Source organism: Hemiscyllium ocellatum, chromosome 11 (assembly GCF_020745735.1).
Source record: "Hemiscyllium ocellatum isolate sHemOce1 chromosome 11, sHemOce1.pat.X.cur, whole genome shotgun sequence".
NCBI classification, from domain to species: domain Eukaryota; kingdom Metazoa; phylum Chordata; class Chondrichthyes; order Orectolobiformes; family Hemiscylliidae; genus Hemiscyllium; species Hemiscyllium ocellatum.
Window position 1 is genome coordinate 48,450,429 of NC_083411.1, and position 22,458 is coordinate 48,472,886.

Here is a 22,458-nt window from a genome sequence, read left to right on the forward strand (position 1 = left end):
TATTTAACTTAGCCAAGCAACCAACCTGAATAAAACAAATCTGATGCAAATCAATCAATCTGTATAAAGTACACCTGAGGAAGCTGGCCCTTACAGTCCGAGTTAGCAGCAGTTTTATTATCCCCTTTAGATTTTTACTGCCTACTCTTCCTCACTGAGACACCACCGCCTTTGTCTCAGAGACACCACTGATTTTCCTACCACCCTCCGTACATTCCCAATATCATTACAATTTACTTACAACACATCAATCATCAACTAAATTTGTGAGCGGTGCTTTTATGAGATCCTGCTCAAGGGACTTTAAACCTTCTCACACATATGTACCTCGATGCTTTTATGAGGACTCTAACCCCATGGGACTTTAAACCCGTACGTATCGAAACAATTCTTTTTATACTTTATCCACTTACTGTTACTAGGACACTTGCAGTCTAGTGACAACAATCAATTTAGTATCTCCAATTGCAGACCTTCGATATAAACAGGTGCCTGCTCACCTTTTTGTCTAGCGGCGCCGCTTGTTGTCATCACCAGACGTCAGTGTCCGTTGTTTCGATTTTCCTCTCATTTTACGTCGATCACGTCGGGATCACGTCAGGCTCACCATCTGTGGACTTTTCTGGCTCAACCTACAAGCTTATTATCTTTTATGTATGAGCCAAGTCCTGCGTGCTCTTTAAAATAAAGTAATAAGGAAAAATAATTGATCTTTCACTTTTAGTTTTATTCTAACAATAAGTGGATAAAGTATACAGAGCTCTGGGTCTAAACCTTTCCGTTCCTGACAAACTACTAAGTCGACTACTAAGTTCACAAAGAAAAAGACCCCTCTCTCTCCATAACACAGTCTTTTATACTATACAAAACATCATACCATCACTCAAGTGTAACTGTCTTCTCATTGGCCGTTGCTCCGATTCCTTTCCCCGCCTCCTCGCATTTCCGGCTGTTTGACCTCACGGGACCTTCCCTTTTTCAGAGACAAAGGACCACCATGTGGCCTCCTTTCGAGCGCGAAACGGCCAATCACGTGACCTCCGAGTCGAGGACACGCCCCCAAGCCAGACAATCAGAGGACCACGTGACCTCCAAGCCGAGGACACGCCCCCATGCCCGACTATCAGAGGACCACGTGACCTCCGAGCCGAGGACACGCCCCCCCCAGGCCCGACAAGTTAGTTTTCCAGGTAAGTTAAGTGTGTTTATATATATATATATATTTACAAACTCCATTTGCCACCTTTCTGTCCAGCTCTGCAGCTTATCTATATCCCGCTGTAATCTGCCACATCCTTCCTCACTGTCAATAACTCCACCGACTTTTGTATCATCCGCAAACTTGCTCTCCCAGCCTTCTAGCCCCTCCTCCAGGTCATTTATAAAAATGACAAACAGCAATGGTCCCAAAACAGATCCTTGCGGAACACCGCTAGTAACTGCACTCCAAGATGAACCTTTACCATCAACTACTACCCTCTGTCTTCTTCCAGCCAGCCAATTCCTAATCCAAACCTCCAACTCACCCTCAATGCCATAACTCCGTATTTTTTGCAGTAGCCTACCATGGGAAACCTTATCAAACGCCTTACTAAAATTCATATACACCACATCTACCGCTTTACCCTCATCCACCTCCTTAGTCACCTTCTCAAAGAATTCAATAAGGTTTGTGAGGCACGACCTGCCCTTCACAAAACCATGTTGACTATCCTTGATCACATTATTCCTATCCAGATGTTCATAAATCCTATCCCTTACAATTCTCTCTAAGACTTTGCCTGATGAACTCTTGCAGAGATGTCCTAGAGCTGAGATGACTGGCCTCCGGCATCCATATCCATCTTTCAGTGTTCCAGGTATGACTCGAACAAGTGAAGAGTTTGTCCCTTGACACTAATTGATTTCAGTTTGCTCAGGCTTCTTGATGCCACACACGGGCAAATGCGGCCTTGATGTCAAGGACTGTCACTTCCACCATACCTCTGGAATCCAGCTGTTTTGTTTAAACCAAGGCCAGGCACTGAGTGACCCTGGAGGAACACAAGCTGGGTGTCACTGAGCAGGTTGTTTCCGATGATTGAGAGAGTGGACTGTTAGGGCAGTAATTGGCTTTTGTGTCCAGAACATATCTGGTCAATGTTTCATGTTGTCAGGTATATGCCAGTGTTCTTACTGTACTGTAAGAGCTTGGCGATGAATTCTGGAGCACAACTCTTCAGTACTGTTGCTGTAACGCTGTCAGGGCCCAAATCCCTTGCACTATGCAGTGACTCTAACTGTTTCTTGACACCAAGTGGAGTGAATTGATTTGGCTGAAGACTGGCATCTGTGATGCTGGCAACCGTCGGATGAGGCCAAGGTGGATCATCCACTCAACAATTTTAGCTGAACATTGTTGGAAATGCTGACCAAATCTAACACCCACTAAGACAATGGCAATACTAGAGGGATAGTTGTAACAACATAATAATATTCTCTTGTCCAATTCTTGTTTAGATTCTGAACCTAATTGTCTGTAACTTTATCATAATTTCTGAACTCTGAGGATGACCTGTGCTTATATTCAAGAACAGGGATAATAAAGTTGATGGCTTATTTTCAACTTTATAAGTTCAGACTGGAGAGAAGCAACATCAGTCAACCATTGCTGCCTTATTTCAAAACACTGTCTCCCTCTTTCTCTCTCAAATTACATTAAACATATTCTAGTTGGAAATACATTGCAATTGAATTCAAGAGAACAATTTTATTTCAAATAAACAGTATTGTTTCTAAGCTCTTTTTCCTTTGTTCAATTTTAAGGTGTTGGAGTCACCATGGTCCTTCTGATCATAATTGCCAACATTTCCTATGCCTGCATTATTGGTTACAGTCTGTACTACCTGTTTGCTTCCTTCCAATCACCCCTACCATGGGCAGACTGCTTCAGTTGGTGGGGAGCAGATGAAACATGCAGCAGGACTCCCAAAGGTACAGTGTTCACTTTGACTGGGGACATTCTGTGACTGTTCATATTTTATTCTGTTGATCTGTCATAAGAAAAGTAGCCAATGCTTTCGATAACCAACTTCATTGTGATTGTACAGCAGAGAGACTTGGACAGGATCCAGCTCCAAGGATCATGTCACTGAGTCACTGAAGTGAAAGATTGTCAATAATAATTGCTTACAGGCAAGAGAGATGCTTCAAAGAAAATCATCTCTCCTTTAGAATTGTCACTGTTGGTCATTCTCAGCTGCTTTACTCTACCTGGATTGTAGATGTAGGGAAGCTAAGGTAGTTTCAACCTTTTATTATCAGTACCTACATTACTACTGTCTGATACAGAGTTCAGTTTTTCTCTTTGTTTTCATCTCAGGCTCATCTCCCTCAAAATCTTCATTCAATGTCATCAGTAACACAATGAATGATTTACATTCACTCCTTGACCTTTAGGATTAGGGGTCATGAGATTGGATGCTGGATTTTCAGCCTGAAAGGAAATTTGAAGATCAGGACCAGGACGCAGATTTCAAACGTCATTGGTTTTACAAATGGGAGTGAGAGTAGCAACAAGTTTCAGAACAACATGTGTGTTAAACAGAGATAGGTGGAGGGACAGATAATGTTGAGGAGGTAGGGAGGCTGCAGAAAGACTTGGAGAGTAGATGAAGAAGTGGCAGATGGAACACTGTGGCAAGTGTGGAATTATGCACTTTGGTTGGAAAAGTAGAGCGCAGAATATTTTCTAAATGGAGCAAGTCTTCGGATATCAGAAGCACAAAGGAATTTCAGAGTCCTAGTTCAGGATTTTCTTGATGTGAATATGCAGGTTCAGTTGGGTGCTGGGAAGGCAAATGCAATTTTAGAATTTATTTTAAAAGGCTTAAAATGCAAGAGCAGGAATATACTGTTGTGATCGTAAAGGATCTGTTCAGATTACTTTTGGCAAATTGCAAGCAGTTTTGGGCTCTGCTTCTAAGGAAGGATGTGCTGGCATTGGAGGAGGAGGAGGCTTACAAGAATGATCATGGGGATGAATGGCTTGTCATAGGAGGAGCAGTTAGGGACTTCGGGTTTCTACTTGATGGGATTCAGAAGGATGAGAGGGATCTTATTGAAACTTGCAAAATACTGAAAGGCCTATATAGAGTCTGATAGGACCCGAGACACAGCCTCAGAGTGATGGTATGAAGCCTCAGAGCTGAGATGAAGGGTGAATCTGTGGGACTCATTTCTGCAGAAGACAATGGAGGCCAAGTCATTGAATATATTTAAGACAGAAAGATAGGTTCTTGATTAGTCAGGGGATCATAGGTTATGGGGAGATGGCAGGAGAATGGGGTTGAGAAACATATCAGCTATGATTGAATGGTGGAATAGACTTGATAGGTTGAAAGGCATAATGATCTTCCTATCTCTTATAGCCTTATGATCTTATTTTATTTCAAAAATGTTTAAGTTGTTTCCCTCTGAGTCAAGGAAACCAATGTATGACCTGCAACTGGTGTCAATTTTAAGTACCAATAGCCAAAGACTTACAACAGTGTTTGCCCTTATTCAATACATTGGGAGGTGCTCTTCTAGTCAGCCGACTATGTACATATTCTTGCTGCATTTTGCCTCTTAAGGGAAGGTGTGAGTCTTGGAAAACAAGAAATTCATGATTTAAATAATACCTTTTAATTTCCATATATCTGCATTTTGGACTCACATTCCTGTCTGTGACCCTGTGCATGGGTCCAGGAAGTTACTCTCAATCTTTTTTTTATTATAAAACACAATTCACAAGTTTTGAAGCCTGGAAAGTGATTGTACTGGAGTTAGGGAATCAGAAGTAATTAATTATCAGGATTAATATTCATTTTCTGATCCATTAATGAAAGCTTATCACATGGCTTTTGACAGTGGTAATGCCCCAACCTCAGACCCACAAGGTTCATTTCTAACCCCCCCCCCCAGAGGTGTGTCATAAAAGTCTGAACAAACTGATCAAGGGATGTGGGCACCACTGTCTATGCCAATGTTCATTGTTTATCCCAAATGCCCTTAGTAATGTGGTGGTGAACCACTGCAATCTATAATAAAGGTATAGCATAGATATGTATATTGTAAATATTGAGAGTTAGAACTTGTTCATAAGATGTGGATATGAAAATATAGTCATGAAAATACCTAAAAAATGTGTCAATATAATATCTGAGTTAATGTGCGAGGGATTGAGACCAGGGAGTTTGAGACTTAAGCTTATAGACCAGACTGAGTAAGGAGGCTGGGGTATCGTCTTTGAGGGATGGGATGTCTGAAAACTCAGTGATTGGCTGGTCCTTCCTGAGTGAGTCTGAATACATTAACAATTACATGGCTAGCACAGACAAAGTGGATCTGAAGGGACACATTTGGCGCCCATGTAGAAAGTTCTTTACTCATTTGTCTCTTCTGTTTGTGCTCCACAATGCTGACATTTCTGTCAGCTTCAAACATGGTGTATGAGACACTTTTCTTAAAATCCCTAAATGATGCTGTCATTAGTGTGAACTAATGATGTGGAATACAAGGAGGGAGCTCAGTACATGTACCCAGCGTGTACAGTCTGGATAGAATGAAGGGCCAATTAAAACCATTCACAACCAATGGTGACTCAATGGAAATTTTTATCCACACAGCAAGAAGTTAGGATTGCATATGTATTGCCTGAGAGTGTGGTGGAGGTTACTTTTATTCAAGACATTCAAATGGGAGATCGATCATTGTTTGAAAAGGAAGGAGTTCAGAGCTACTGAGTGGAGGAACTAGGTGAAACTCTAATTTGGATTTTCACAACAGTTTGCATCGTCTCATTCTGTGCTATAATAATTTAGAGATTCTCTGTGCTGTTGCAGACTGGTGCTCAACAAAAAACATTGTGTCTCAATCCCTGTGTGATTTATTTCACATGCAGGATATGCTATTGAGTGTCATAGGATGCATCTTCATGAAATGGGAACCTTCACTGTTGATGTACCTATTTGTGTGTTAAGGGAGCTTTTGGGCCACTTGCATCTACCACTAGTACCAAACACTTTATGGAAGCCAGTAATTGAACAATGCAACTTTCTTCTATGTCATTGGATACCTCTATTGGGCACCCACCTGAAAATCTACCCTCCTAGGAAACAACAGACCAGATAGAGTGAACCCACATATTGTGCCGCTTCCCCACCCCCACCCTTCAACACATACATAAGAATGCCAATGGCAGCCAGCATACCCATTTAAGACATCTCTTAGGGAGTCAATTTACGTCTGGCAAGAAAGGCCGTCCTCAAACCATCCTACCCTGGATTCAATGAGTGGACACTGGGAAGAAGAGAGGCTCTTCATTTTATATATTCCTACCTCAGTCTATGCCTCTGATTCCACCTTATGTAATGGATGAGGTTGGGTTGGGTTGCCCAGAGACCCTGATTGTACCACTAGAAATGGCAGCATTGTTCAACAAGGAGCAGTAAAGTTCTAAAACACATTCAACATTTTCTAGATCCATTTTGCAATCTTACTCTGGACGATGGATATTTTGAAGTCATTAATACAACATGGCTGCAGACGTATAATAACACTTGCCTAATTGGATCAGAAATCTCCATTCCTCACCAGGGTCTGAGTGAGCAATACTGGGAGTAAGTACATTGTTGTTTAGTGTGACAGACTTTGATTAATGCTGACAAAAGACACATTAAGTCAAAACTTCCTGTCTTCCATTCATTCTGAAAATTTGCAAGAAATACTAAAGTGAAGGGAAAATAACAGGAACAAAAAAACCCAGAAATTGTTGGAGAAACTCAGCAGGTTTGGTAGCATCTGCAGAGAGAAAGCAGAGTTAATGTTTTGGGTCCAGCAATCTTTCTTCAGAACTGGACCTGAATCATTGACTTTGCTTTCTCCCCATAGATGCTGCCAGACCTGCTGAGTTTCTCCAGAAATTTTTGCTTTTGTTTCAGATTTCCAACATTTGTTTTATGTTAGTGGAAAATCATAGATGCTGAATGAGAGATGCATTCCGATTGGTTGACAAATGAACTCTGATTGGTTGAGTTGTTACACTGAGGGATGTGCCCATTAGAGCTATTTGACATTTACCTGGCAGATTTTGTTTAAATTTAAACCAGGAGGTTGATAGATTGGCCAGAGCATTGCCCGAGTTAATGGCTGTCATCTATTCTGTTCATTTGACTCGGGGCAGAGCTCATACACAGTTTTTCTGTCTACAAAGATGATCCCTGTGTCTTCATATTCAAAGTTTCCAGTGCAGGCAAGTGTGCTACACTGGAAAATCATAATTGTAGCTTTATCCTAAATTTAATGCAAGTGTAATTACATAGAACATAGGAAAGTACAGCATAGAACAGGCCATTTGGCCTACCATGTTGTGCCAAGGTTTAATCCTAATGTAAAATAAAATAACCAAACCTACGCACCCCTCAACTCACTGTTATCCATGTATATGTCCAGCAGTCACTTAAATGTCCCTAATGACTCTTCTTCCACTACCACAACTGGCAATGCATTCCATGCATTCACAACTCTCTGCGTAATGAACCTACCTCTGACGTCTCCTTTATACCTTCCTCCTAAAATCTTAAAACTATGACCCCTTGTGCCAGTCAATCTTGCTCTGGGGAAAACTCTCTGGCTGTTGACTCTATCCATGCCTCTCATGAGGGATATGGCCTCCTCTATATTGGGGTGACAGGCCACCTACTTGCGGAACGTTTCAGAGAACACCTCTGGGACACCTGGACCAACCAACCCAACCACCCCGTGGCTCAACACTTCAACTCCCCCTCCCACTCCACTAAGGACATGCAGGTCCTTGGACTCCTGCATCGCCAGACCATAACAACACGGCGGCTGGAGGAAGAGCGCCTCATCTTCCGCCTAGGAACCCTCCAACCACAAGGGATGAACTCAGATTTCTCCAGTTTCCTCATTTCCCCTCCCCACACCTTGTCTCAGTCCCAACCCTCGAACTCAGCACCACCTTCCTAACCTGCAATCTTCTTCCTGACCTCTCCGCCCCCACCCCACCCCCCCCCCCCCCCCCCCCCCCACCAACCCGGCCTATCACCCTCACCTTATCACCTTCACCTTAACCTCCTTCCACCTATCGCATTTCCAACACCCCTCCCCCAAGTCCCTCCTTCCCACCTTTTATCTTACCCAGCTTGGCACACTGTCTTCATTCTTGAAGAAGGGCTCATGCTCGAAACGTCGAATCTCCTGCTCCTTGGATGCTGCCTGTTTGCTGCGCTTTTCCAGCAACACATTTTCAGCTCTGATCTCCAGCATCTGCAGTCCTCACTTTCTCCATGCCTCTCATTACCTTGTATACCTCAATCAGGTCACCTCTCTTCCTCCTAATCTCCAGCAAGAAAAATCCGAGCTTAGTCAACCTCTCTTTGTAAGACAAGCAGCATCTTGGTAAACATCCTTTGCACCCTCTCCTAAGCCTCTGTATCTTTCCTATAATAGGGCGACCAGAACTGGACACAATATTCCAAGTGTGGTCTCACCAGGGACTTGTAGAACTGCAACAAAACCTCGCGGCTCTTAAACTCGTTCCCCCTGTTAATGAAAGCTAAAACACCACATGCTTTCTTAACAACCTTATCCACTTGGGTGGCAACTTTGAGGGATCTATACACTTGAACACTAAGATCCCTATGTTACTCCACACTGCCAAGAATCCTGTCTTTAATCCTATATTCAGCATTCAAGTTCAACCTTCCCCTTCTAAAATGCATCACTTTGCATTTATCCAGATTGAACTCCATCTACCATTTCTCAGCCCAGCTCTGCATCCTGTCTATGGGGTGCTGCAACCTACAGTAGCCCTCGATACTATCAACAGTACTTCCAACCTTTGTGTCATTTGCAAATTTACTAACCCACCCCTCAACCTCTTCATCCAAATCATTTATAAAATTTACGAAGAACAGAGGTCCAAGAACAGAGCTCTGTGGGACCCCACTCAACATTGACCTCCAGGCAGAATGCTTTCCGTCTACAACCATTCTCTGCCTTCTGTCAGCCAGCCAATTCTGAATCCAGACAACCAAATCTCCCTGTAACCCATACCTCCTAACTTTATGAATGAATCTACCATAGGGAACCTTATCAAATGCCTTGCTGAAGTCCATAAGCACCACACCCATTTCTCGACCTTCATCGACCTGCTACGTCACCTCTTCAAAGAACTCAATAAGATTTGTGAGGCATAACCTTCCCTTCCCAAAGCCATGTTGACTGCCTTTAATCACACTATGCTTTTCCAAATAGTCATAAATCCTACCCCTCAGAATTCTTTCCAAAACCTTGCTGACCACAGACGTAAGACTGCCTGGCTTGTAATTGCCAGGGATTTCCCTTTTCAATCTGCCATGTTTTATCACCCACTCTTTTACTCTGCCTGTATCCCTCCAGTCTCTGTGTGTCATCCTCACCATTTGCCTTCCCATCTATTTTCATATCATCCACAAACTTGGCGATAGTCCATTCACTTTCCTCATCAAAGTCATTAATATATTGTAAATAATTGTGGCCGCGGCACTACAGCACTCCATTAGTTCTCGGCCATCCTGAAAATGCCCCCATTATCGCAAATCTGTCTTCTATTAGTTAGTCATTCCTCTGCCTGTGCTATTATCCTTCCTCCAACACCACAGGTTCTTATTAACGAGCCAAGTGCATAGTATTGAATGTGTTTTCAAACTCCTCCTCCACAAATGGTGGGATTGTCCTGTGAGAAAGTGAGCACTGCAGATGTTGGAGATCAGAGCTGAAAAATGTGTTGCTGGAAAAGCGCAGCAGGTCAGTCAGCATCAAAGGAGCAGGAAAATCGACGTTTCGGGCATAAGCCCTTCTTCAGGAATCAGATTCTGAATGAGATAATCTTTCATTCTTCTAAACTCTAGATCCTAAAACTACCTCTCTGTTTTAGGAGCAACCGTTTTACACAGCTAGCATTTGCCAAGATTTCTGCAAATCTGCCTCAACTTGAAAATAAACAGCATTTTTCCCCAAACCCCAAAGACTTCAGAATCTTCAATCTGAGAGACCAATGTACGGCTCTGTTTATTTTGTTCCCTTGTAATTATTTGAACACTCAGGATTATCCAGTAAACATAATTCAGTTTTAGAATCTCAATTAATATTAAACACTGTATCGTGAATTTGTATTTGCAGGCTGGCTTGGTACAGTTAGAATGTTTTTCTTGGGAACAGTTGAGTGAATTATTGATACGATCCATCAGTCTTTAGGATATATAACATTGAAACATGGCATCACACCAGCACTAAAATTAATATACCACATTATTTATTTGTTCTAAGCAAAACATCTTGTTGGTTTAATATCAGCATCATGTTCGTAACAAAAAGAGTAACAATGTGAAACAGTTGACTTCAACTCTTGATCAAACATTGGAGATACCTTGCCCTTTCAGACCTGAGGAGGACTGGGCACTTCCAGGCCTGCCTTAGGGCCTGTAATGTCTGTTTGGAACATACATTGAGGGATTATCTGATCAGTGGCCATTACCTGCAGGGTGCTTGAGAAGTGCCCTACTTCAACATTACATTTACATGGCCAATAAATTTACAAGGTTGCTGATCATGCCCATTTTGCAGTATATGAAAACATAGGAATCTCAACATGTGTACTGACTTCTGAAGGTAGATCTTTGATATATAGGAGTAGAGAACCCCTGGCTGATTTCCCAACTAGAACTCTAGCTAAGGAGATTAATTTGACTGTTCCATTTCAAGTGTAAATTTGAGCATAAGATGGAGCCCATTAAGGCATGCCATGAATTTTTTCATGCAGTTGCAGATTCAAATATAGCAAACGCACCCACATTCTGTTTGAATAAGATGTAGAAAGAGAAAAACATAAAGGACATCAAACTTCAGTAACCATTCTCTTATTTAAAAGTAGGACTTATTCTGTAACAACTGAATATTTTTAAAAGCCCTGTATATTGCACTAAATACTCAGATGCATTGAGCACATAGTATCTATGTGTAATAAACAGTACCTTTATGAAAAATATTTTCTCTTTTTTTAACTCAGTCAAGCAGTTTTACACCGTACAAGTTCATTGGATGAGACTGGGGAGATTGTCTGGCATTTAGCCCTCTGTCTGCTTCTAGCCTGGCTGATGGTTGGGGCAGCATTTTTGAAAGGAATCAAATCTTCAGGAAAGGTAAGTGACTGGTGATGAAGACAGTTACAACTACTGACAAAATACAGATTCCCTGTAAGAATAAAACTAGAATTTATGGACTGTTGTGAAGTGCATAGTTTATATCCTTGGTGATGTTAACAGTTCCTGTAAGGTATAGAGAACAGAAAATGAACTAGTGTGTAGTAATCCTTTGTAGCTTCCACAGAGCATGGTTACCCTTTGAGGGGATACAGCCTTGAAGAGGAGCAGATATGACACCTCATGCTGCTCAATCACCTGTCAAGTGTTCAGCCACAAACTGTGTGGGTCCTGCTCTGAACAACACAACAATCAGAGAAGTGACGAGGCTGAAATAAGTGTGAAAAAAAGTGTGAAGAACAGTCACAAATTGTAATATCCACAACTGAAATTGAACATAACTAATTTCTAGCCCTAGCAATGCCCCCAAATTCCTGAATGTGTCCCTCATTCTAAGGGTTTCAGTCACTGACACAGGGACTCTGGGGGAAATTCCAATTGCTGCGGAAGGCTGGGCAGGACTGGGGGAAGGGACTGAGCAGATTAGGGTCAGGGTTTTACTTACCATTTGTCTGGATTATTAGAATAGTAAAGAATCATGAAATATGAAGTGTTGCATATATTTGTGAAGTTCTCATCAATTCTCCTGAATACATCTGTCATTTCCCTGAATGTGATTAATTATAAAACTAAAAATAATATTGTAGAATTTAAACTTATTTCCAACATGTAGCTCAGTGTTAAATATCCCCATCATGTAGCCAACTGTCTTCTGATTCACTCTTTGTTTATATTCCTATCAGTTTACAATCAGCTGGATCCAATAAAGTAAATGTTGTACCACTAATACAGGAAAATCTTCCAATTTATTCTCCATTCTCAGGTTGTTTATTTCACTGCAATTATCCCGTATGTGGTTGTGACGATACTCCTGATCCCAGGGGTTACCCTGGAGGGAGCCTCTAAAGGAATTGAATTCTACATCGGAAGCCATTCAGACTTCTCCAAACTGGCTGATGCTCAGGTAAGCTCAACAACAGAATCAATTGAATTTCAAAAATCACTTTTTTTTATTTAACGGTTCCTTCTTTTATTTTGTCTGATTGAGGTATTAAAATTTAGAATTGAAATGTACCTTTCAGTCTTTTGTTTGTATTTGGAAAGATCATTTTGCACATGTTGCGAAAAGCTAGCTGAGACTTTGTGATGAATTCTAATGAGTTAGTTTATTGTTGTAATCATCTTGGTATGAGCAGGAGGGAATCAATGCTAAGGGCTAGGATGATGAGATTAGATTCAACTGGATGAGATCGGCAGTGGGATGCAAAGGATTGTTTATTCTCAGTGCCTCTTTCTTTCTGAAATCATGGATTGATTCAGTAATCAGATTTTCAGTTACAATCACTTATGAGACTATGTCATCAGTATTTGTTCAATATACATTGGTGGGATATGGGCATTGCTGGCTGGCCAGCATTCACTGCCCATCTCTACTTGCCCTTGAGAACGGCAAAGCTGTGGTAGTCCATTTGACATCTCCTGACCTGTTTAATGTCAATGATATTTGGAGTTTATCGAGAAGTGGGAGATGGCATTGTCACAATATCATCTGTACCTGAGATGTGACTACAGAGAGAAAGCAACTGAGCATCTGCTTAACCAAGTAAATTGTTTGATTGCAAAATTAACAGCACATGAACTGTGATAGTGAAGGAAATGTAACTCTCAATGAGTGAACTTAGAGTAGTTCAGAAATAAAATGCAGAATTTTATGCCCTTCCAAATGACAATTTGGGAGCAATGGGACATGAAATTGGGTGGGAAAGCATTAGTTTGTAGCTTCTTGTCACTCATCTATCGTGGTGGCAGAAGATTCATGGATGGATTTTGATGCTCTGCCATTACTTATGGTGTTTAAGTGGCCAATGAATGGCCATTGAAACATCTCCTCCCTGGTTCTGCACCTACTTGTGGAGACCAGGGGACAATCATGAGGAAAAGCGAAATCAAAATCCTGTGAATTCCTATCGGGCTTCCAAGAAGGGGGAATTCATCTGAAGGCATCAACACTTTTTTGAAGGACTCTACTTCATGTAGATGGGAGGACCTGGGGGAGCTGCTGAGAGCTAAGATCCTGCCTTTCAGTTGATCCCCCCCAAACCCTTCTTCCACATCAACAATAATAATGTGACTCTACGCATGTAATAGGTAATTTCACACTGAGCCAAGTTTGTAAATGTCAGGAGATACCATTTTTATAACAGCAGAGTGGTGCATATCAGAGATATTTCTCTGAACCTCTGAGTGCAGTCAGAAATTGCTGTGGAATTTACACATAAATAACAAGGAGCATCTGGAGCCTCACCATTTAAGTATAAGATGGTTCGTTACAAATGTGCACTCAGTTTGACATTCATACCTATTTTAAATCTAATTTAAATCATTTTTGTGATCCAAATTAACCCCAATGTGTGCAGTTTGCATTTTGCTTAACAGACTGCAGTGCAGAAAATAGCAATGTCTTTGCAGAAGATCAGATTTTTGGTCCAGTGGGGTTTTATTTCTGCTATGAGTCAATTTTGGAGGGAAAATCTTAAAGTTGGCAGCAAGTAGTCAAAGGAAAATCAAATGATGGCCCTCCTATTAAGTGAGATGGTGTTGATCAGAGCTAGTTTAATTCAGTCAGATCACATTGAGCTGCTGGACTAACTCACACTATGCTTCTTGTGGTCAATGTAGTTTTTCAGTTGAATGAGTTCAAGTGAAATCATTCAGCGCTGATGAATTCTCCCTTCTATTTATCAGGTCTGGAAAGATGCTGCAACACAAATTTTCTACTCGACATCAGTGGGTTGGGGCAGTTTAATCACATTGTCATCCTACAACAAATTCCACAACAACTGTTACCAAGATACCATCATTGTCTGTGTTGTTAATTGTGCTACGAGTGTGTTTGCGGGATTTATCATCTTCTCCACTCTTGGACACATGGCTCATGTGCAAAACAAGCCCGTTTCAGAGGTTGCACGGTCAGGTAAATACAAAGTTAACCATACTATTCTGCTGCAGGATAGCACATATGTGTCATTTGTTAGACATCGATGGGGTACTAGAGGACACCTGGGCCTGAGTGTAATTTGCCCAAAAGAGCATTGAGTCAATGGGATTAATGGAACGAGAAAGGAACAGAAAAATAATTGAGAATGATAGTAACAGGGCAACAGGCAAACATAAGACAGGTGCTCAGAGAATTCAGTAACAGAAAGATCAACTTTTCCTACATTATTGGAATTGATGCACAATGAAGTTCTCATGGAATGATTGTGTTTATTAGTGGCTTCTATTTCCGGATTTATTTTGATGTTAAATAAAAGTTGGGTTGATAGCTAGGGAATGGTAGAACAATTATTGCGTGGCAGTGATTAGATTACTGAATAACCTGAGTATCTGTCCAGGGACAACCATGCCAACCACCACCACCTGCCTCCTCCTATTCATTCTCCCAGGATAACTCTGCCGTCCTGGAAGCAAGATTTGAGAGATTCAGCAAACCTCTAGTGATTTTGAGATGTACTCCATTTGAACTTGATTTGACACCTTCAGGAAGCCAGTGGTTTGATCCACCATGTTCCTGTTGATAGCAAGTGTTCCATTGTACACTAGCTTGAGTGGCAAGGAAGAACCACCAGCAAGGACAGGTCTGGATATTCCAGTTGTTCTGAACTCCTTGTCACTGCCCTCTTGTTTGACTGAGGCTGGAGGAGTGCATTATCTCCCACTCATCCACTACTCCATTGATAACAGCATGCATGTAAATGTTTTACCCAGTAACCACCATGGGCAATGATATAACTTAGCTAGAATGGGTTTAAACTTAGAAGATCTATCAACCAGGTTTCTTTGGGAATCCAAGATGGCAGCGACCCAGCAAGTCTGAGTCTACAGTGCTCCTCCCAAGACTTGGGCAAAGTGGGTCGCCCACCCCCACCACACTCACCAAATCATTAGTTTTTACTTAATGTAATTAGTTGTTTAGTATTGAATTTAAACAATTTCATCTCCAGTGAAAATGACTAAAGGGGAGCCTGCAGCTCTCAGCAAGCAGGAACCCCTCCCCCACCCTCTCCAGCTGCAGAAGAGGGGTCCGCAAGCGACCCGGGGGGCTTACTTTCGGTGGCGAGCCTCGTGGGAGTAATATCCAAACTTCATGCAAAGATTGACGCTTTTATAGAAGAATCCTGAAGCCGATGGGACTCACTCTCGGCCGCGCTGCAAAAGCAAGACATCAAGGAAATCAAGCGCTGAGTCGGAGGGGCAGAGCTAAAGGCCGCGACCTCCGAAACTACAGCACAATCGGCCGTGAATCAGGTCCGGATTCTCAAACAGCGAGTCTGGACCTTACAGAATCACATTGACGGCCTTGAGAATTGAGGCTGTAGAAAAAATATTCATTTGCTGGGCCTTCCCGAACGGGAAGAGGAAGGCCAGCTTACAGTGTTCCTTGAACAGTGGCTTCCACAGCTTTTAAATCTGGAGGCTGGATCAGGCCAGGTAAGGGTGGAATGGGACTACTGGGTTGCAGTACGCGGACCCGGCTCAAACCAACGTCCCCGCCCGGTCCTGTTCCGGCTGCAGAGTTATAAGGAGAGGCAGATACTTTTAGAAGCCTCCAGAAATCTTGGAAAAGATCTCCAAGCCAAGATCTATAAAGGATCCAAGATCATGTTATTCCAGGACTTTTCCCCAGCTCTGGTATGAAAGATGAAGGTGTTTGATGAGGCGAAGAAGTGTTTCAGGGACTTAAGTATTCAGTACTCCTTGCGCTACCCAGCGACGCTACGCTTTAACCATGAAGGGTCCATGTATAACTTCGGATCGCTGGAAAAGACCAAGGAATTTTTGGACTCTCTTAGATAAATTGTAAGAGATAATTGATGTTGGTTTGCTTTCCCCCCACTCCGGTTTACATCGCACCCTCCCTTTTTTTTAATATATTAATCATTTTTTTACCTTACTGTTTAATATTATCTTGGGGGTGTGGGGAGAGGGATTTATTTATTTGTTCTCTACTTAACGATTTTCTCCACCTCCTTGTGTTTTTTATTTTATATATATATAGGCTGGGGGGTCTAGTTAATGTTGGTGGGGGGAGGTGGTTACCTTATACTATTTTACCTGTCTCTAGGAGCGGGGTTGTTTTCCCTTGTTATTTTGTATTATTATATTTAATTATTACTTGTTGAGGTTGTAATTTCATAGTTATATATGTTTATACATGGTATTAACATTACCAAATATATCCAGGCGTTGGTGTAGGTTGGGGTGGGGCGAGTAGGGTGCTCACTGTTAACTCTATTTCTGTAGTATATTTGAATTTTCTTCATCCTATTGAGTAGCGCCTGGGTCAAGGGTGGGGCACTGGTTTGGAGGGGATACAATAGACTTTTGGAAAGGAAGTGATACCCCCGGGAACAAGGGGGAAAATCACCATTTAAATACGTTTTATTTTTTTAATTTCAAAATAGTTTTTTATTTTACTGTTGTGAGTGTATTAGAGAGCCTTTATTTTTGTGAATTTTATATGCTCTATGCTCGGGATGTTCTGGATAGGGTTTCCCCTCCCGAGGGGTCTCGGTTTTGCCTGGACGATTATGGTTGATCAGTCGGTTAAGTGGTGCACCTGGAATGTCAAGGGGAGTAATTCACCAGTCAAAAGGAAGAAAATATTATCAAACCTCAAGAAAGAAAGGGTTGATATAGCTCTCCTACAGGAGACACACTTATTGGATAAAGAACACTTGAAATGACGACAGGGTGGATTTGATCAGGCCTTTTTTTCTTCTTTGAGCTCAAAACGCAGGGGAGTTGTTATTCTTATTCGGAAGAATTTCCCTTTCGAAATCCTAAATCAGATAAAAGACGAATCTGGACGATATATTCTGATTAAAGCCCTTATAAATGGAGAGAAATATGGGATTTTAAATTTGTATTGCCCCCGGCACTTCCTTTTAAATTTATAATGGAAGCCTTCTCAAAGTTGATGGCTCTCGGTGCCTGTCATACAATTATAGCGGGAGACTTTAATTGTATTATGGATCCGGAAATAGATAGGATTCCCAAGAGTACTGCAGGAGTATCTCCCAGATCTAGACAATTGGTGGACTTCAACAAAGAGTTAGGACTATTAAATATATGGAGATGCCTTCATCCACAGGGCAGAGATTTTTCTTTTTACTCCAATCCACACAAATGCCATACCAGAATTGATCTGTTTTTTGCCCCTCGATTTTTTAAAATTCCATATCATCCTGTAAAATAGGCAGTATTACAATTCCTGATCACGCTGCTGTATATATGGAAATCAAGGCGAGGAACAATGAGACATCACCCTGGCATTGGCGTATGGACCCCTTCCTGATGAAAGACAGTAAATTTGTAAAGTACTTCTCTCAAGAATTTAAAACTTTTTTAGAAATTAATTTAGGTACTGCTAGCAACCAATCAATGATGTGGGAGACCATCAAATCTTATGCACAAGGTTTGATCATCTCATACTCAGCGACCCAGAAAAAATTAAAGGGAGAACAGCAGCGTCTGCTCGAAGCTCTCTTAAAAGCAGCTGAAACAGCATACGCTGACAGACCTTCTATTATCAAATTGCAAAGGATTATGGCCCTTAGGACAGCTTTAAACACCACGCTTACCCAAACGGCTAAGAGGGAAATATTATTTGCAAAACAAAGGTCATATGAATTTGGTAAATACTTAGCATTTCTTGCAAAGAAAAAGAAGGCCCCTCAAATATCACGTCTATCAAGGAAAGTACTGGTATTTTTACTCATGATCGTAAAAGGATTAACGCAATCTTTAGAAAATTTTATTCTGATTTATATAAATCACAGGATTGTGAAGACAGGACTTGGAGGATGCAATCATTTTTAAAAAACTTGACCTTTCTGGACCTAACTCAGGAACAGATATCGGTCTTGAATGTTCCCCTAACAATCCAAGAAATACTTGACACAATCAGGCAACTTCAGAGCGGTAAGGCATCTGGCCCAGATGGCTTTCAAGCTGAATTCTATAAAAAATTTACAGGAATATTGGCTGGTCCACTTATGGACATGTATAACTACCCATTCCTGATGAAGGGCTTATGCTCGAAACGTCGAATTCCCTATTCCTGAGATGCTGCCTAACCTGCTGTGCTTTAACTAGCAACACATTTTCAGCTGTGATCTCCAGCATCTGCAGACCTCATTTTTTACACTAACTACTCATCCAGTCAGGGCTGTCTCCCACCTTCACTGAAAGAGGCAAATATCTCTCTTATCCTTAAAAAAGGAAAGGACCCAGAAGATTGTGCATCATACAGATCAATATCCTTGCTAAATGTATATTTCAAAATCCTCTCTAAAACGTTAGCATTGAGGCTAGAAAGTGTATTGCCACGTATCATAAAGGAGGATCAGACGGGGTTTATTAAGGGCCGTAGATCATCCAATAATGTTAGAAGGGTTTTGAATGTGATTCAAGCCTGCCATCAGGGAAAGATACCAGGAATAGTAGTCTCATTAGATGTGGAAAAGGCATTCGACAGGGTTGAATGGTCATATTTGTTTTACACATTGGAAAGCTTTGGCGTTGGAAAGGTGTTTACCAAATGGGTCTCAACACTGTATAGTGATCCCAAAGCAGTTGTGATTAGCAATGGATTAGGCTCGGATAACTTCAGTGTGGATAGGGGCTGCCGTCAGGGATGTCCTCTCTCGCCATTGCTATTTACGCTAATAATTGAGCCACTAGCAGAAGCTATACAGGCCGACCCTAATATGACGACCCCGAGGATTGGTACAGGTAAACATAAAATTACCCTTTATGCAGATGATGTTCTTCTATTCCTCAGTAATCCTTTGATGTCCGTGCCTCACTTAATCTAAGTTTAGTGTATTTTCAGGCTGTAAAATTAATTTCTCAAAATCGGAGGCTCTGCCAATGGGTGGCCTTGCTAGTATATCCCACTTATTGGATGGATCCCACTTTCCCTTTCAGTGGTCCCTGGAGGGTTTTTTATAATTAGGCATTTTTATTACCCCAGCATTTGGTCAGTTATACAAGGCTAACTTTGTGCATTTACTGGAAAGGATAAGGCAGGACCTCCAGCGATGGGGAGACCTTCCAATTTCCTGGCTAGTAGAATAGCACTAATTAAAATGAATGTCCTGCCCCGTCTCCTATACCCTATGAGAATGCTTCTGGTGATGCTGCTGAGGCTGGCACTACGTAAATCATAAGGCTGGTTGGGTTTCTTTATTTGGAATCATAGACAGCCCCTCATTAAGCTGAAGAAGCTACAGCTTCCACAGGCAAGGGGAGGATTGGATTTCCCAGATTTTAGGAAATATCAGTTAAGTTCCCTATTAGGTTACATAGCTGATTGGGTCTTGTCTGACCCGCAATCAATGTGGCTGGACATCGAGGCTTCTCAAGTAAAATGCCCACTTATTAACCTTTTATTTTCAGACAAGAGGAAAATCATTACGGATCACTGTAAAAAACCCATAATACTAAACACAATTAAAGCTTGGAATATAATGCGGCAAAATGAGGGCAAGTCACATAAAACATCCCCTTATGCTCCGATAGTGGGAGCATGGGGATTTCAACTGGGGTTTACAGGTGCCACTTTCAAATTCTGGAGATCCAGGAGTATCTCTTGTTTAGGGGATCTATTTAAAGAAGGGATCCTGATGTCTTTTGAACAGCTGCGTCAGAAATTCGGATTACCTAATGGAGACCTCTTTTGATACTTCCAAACTTGAGATTACAAACAGAAGAAGACTACGTTATTAGATAGTCTTTATAAATCAGATAGAGAATGTAGAATGCTTTGGCCAATGGGGGTATCTTCCATCAGTACTATTTATCATTTACTACATGGTGAAGTATCGGGAGATATAGACAATCTGCTTAAAATATAGGATCAGGATTTGGGACTAGAAATCTCTATAGAAACATGGAATGACATTTGGGAAAATGCCAGAAGAATCACCATCTGCAACAGAACTCAGGCTATTCAGCTGAAGATACTTCACAGGGCCCATATAGCACCGGATCGATTGGCAAAATTTAAGGCAGGAACGTCTCCAATGTGTCCCAAATGTAAAATAGAGGTGGGCACTTTTGTACATTGCCTATGGACCTGTCATAAGATCCGGAGATATTGGACTAAAGTAGCAACTGCTATGACAGAAATCTTAGGAACGGAAATTAGAGTGGAACCTGTATCTCTCTTTTTGGGCTTTTCGAACTCACCCTCCCTGGATATGCACGGGAAGAGATTATTTTCTATTCTCTCTTTCTATGCAAGGAAAAATATTTTGGTAAACTGGGTGGCTGAGGGCCCCCCTGGACTTTCAATTTGGCACAGATTAGTTATGGAATGTATTCCCCTTGATTTCCTTACAAATATGGTGCACCAAAAGACCAAATTATTCCATAAAATATGGCAGTCCTTCTTGAATTATATAAATACATATATTTCGGCCGTCCTAACAAGGGCTTTTATTTAATTGAAATGGCGAACCTGGCTGGTCCGTGGCCCCTTGGGAGAGGAATCCCGCACGAATACGGGTTTTGTTACATATGATGTTAATACATTCCCAGTATGTATCTCAGTACCCAATTTCTGTGTTATCCGTTGGGTTTTTGTTGCTCTTAATTTAATAATGTAAGAGACTTAATTCTGCACTCTGGTTAGTTGTCGGTTAGATTAGTAGTTAGTTGAGTTTTTTTTGTCGGTTTTTTTGTTAAATTTTGGTTATTATTTATTTAAGATTTAATTGTATATCAATGTTTATGCTTGGGTTTTTTTTATTTTGTAAACTTGTAAAAATGTTAAATTTTCAATAAAAATAACTATTAAAAAACAAGTTTCTTTAAAATTATTGATTCCCATTGAAAGTAGGCACTATTCAACAAATGTACAGAACTGATTTAACATAGTTTCAGATATGAAATTACTGGCCTTCGACATATCCAGTTCACAATTAAGATGTCACAATCTCACCATTCTGAATTACTGATCTCATGTCCATACATTCATCCTTATATTCAGGGTGTGCCACATGGTATGTTCCAGAAGTAATTGGAATGTCTCAGCTGAGACTTTTTGAATTTGCCTCAACATCAGTGACTATACGGAATTAAATGTAGCAGTGTGTGTTGATTGTATGCAGGACTAATATTATCATTTGTTTTGTATCCATTGTTCAGGGTTTGGTTTGGACTTTATTGCCTACCCAGAGGCCCTTGCACAGTTGCCATGGGCAACTTTATGGTCCATTTTATTTTTCTTCATGCTGCTCACTTTGGGACTTGACACATTGTTTGCAAGTTTTGGTAAGAATGACATCTTTTAAGTTCAACAATAATGTTACTTAATTTAACCAATCTCTTTCTACTTCTATAAAAGGAACTTATCTAAGCTATCATGTTTGGAACTACTGCTGATGATTGTAATGCATGAGAAAACAATATTACTCGAGAGTCAAATTCTCCACAATGTCTTAATGAAACCTCAGCTTGGTTGAATGAAGCGTGTTCCAAGTTGTAGGAAAGAAATATTCAGGTCATTGTTACCTAACATCTGGAAGATTTACAGTGGAATTCATGTTTTTTAAAAATCTGCATTCATGTTCAGTCGCTGTTCACAATTTTGTTTTTCTTCATTCATTCATGGGATGAGATCATTGCTGGCTAGGCAGCATTTATTGCCCATCTGTAATTACCCAGATGGCAGTTAAGAGTCAACCACATTGCAATGGGTCTGGAGCCACATCTAGGCCAGACCAAGTAAGGATGGCAGCTTCCTTCTCTAAAAGACATTCGGAAATCAGGTCAGCTTTTCCAACAATCAATTCATGGTCAACATTAGATTCTTAATTCCACCAACTGCCGTGGCAGGATTTGAGCCTGGGTCCCTTGGATATAATCTCTGGATTAACAGTCCAACGGTAATACCATTAGGCCATTGCTTCCCCTTTCCTTGTTCTTTCTGTTGTATCATACAACTCATATTTCTGTTTCTGCTGCCAAGTTCTAGGTGTCTCAATATAATAACTATCATTTTTGATGTACATCTAGACCCTTTTCATCAGGAACAGGATTTGTTAAAATGTACTGAGCAGCAATTATGTTGTGATTCAGTTAACAGACTAATCTGGAGGCCTGG

The 22,458-nt window shown here is 41.1% G+C and overlaps 1 protein-coding gene across 1 annotated transcript in view; it reads left to right on the top strand.

Annotated features, from left to right (window-relative positions):
- LOC132820332 (sodium- and chloride-dependent neutral and basic amino acid transporter B(0+)-like) overlaps window positions 1-21,646 on the top strand; it is a 197,321-nt gene extending 175,675 nt beyond the window's left edge. Inside the window, exons 10-15 of the mRNA XM_060832354.1 lie at window positions 2,806-2,921; window positions 6,631-6,641; window positions 11,093-11,225; window positions 12,109-12,249; window positions 14,031-14,259; window positions 21,501-21,646. Coding sequence (XP_060688337.1) covers window positions 2,806-2,921; window positions 6,631-6,641; window positions 11,093-11,225; window positions 12,109-12,249; window positions 14,031-14,259; window positions 21,501-21,646 — 776 coding nt within the window. The remainder of the gene's footprint in view (window positions 1-2,805; window positions 2,922-6,630; window positions 6,642-11,092; window positions 11,226-12,108; window positions 12,250-14,030; window positions 14,260-21,500) is intronic.
- The last annotated feature ends 812 nt before the right edge of the window (window positions 21,647-22,458 follow it).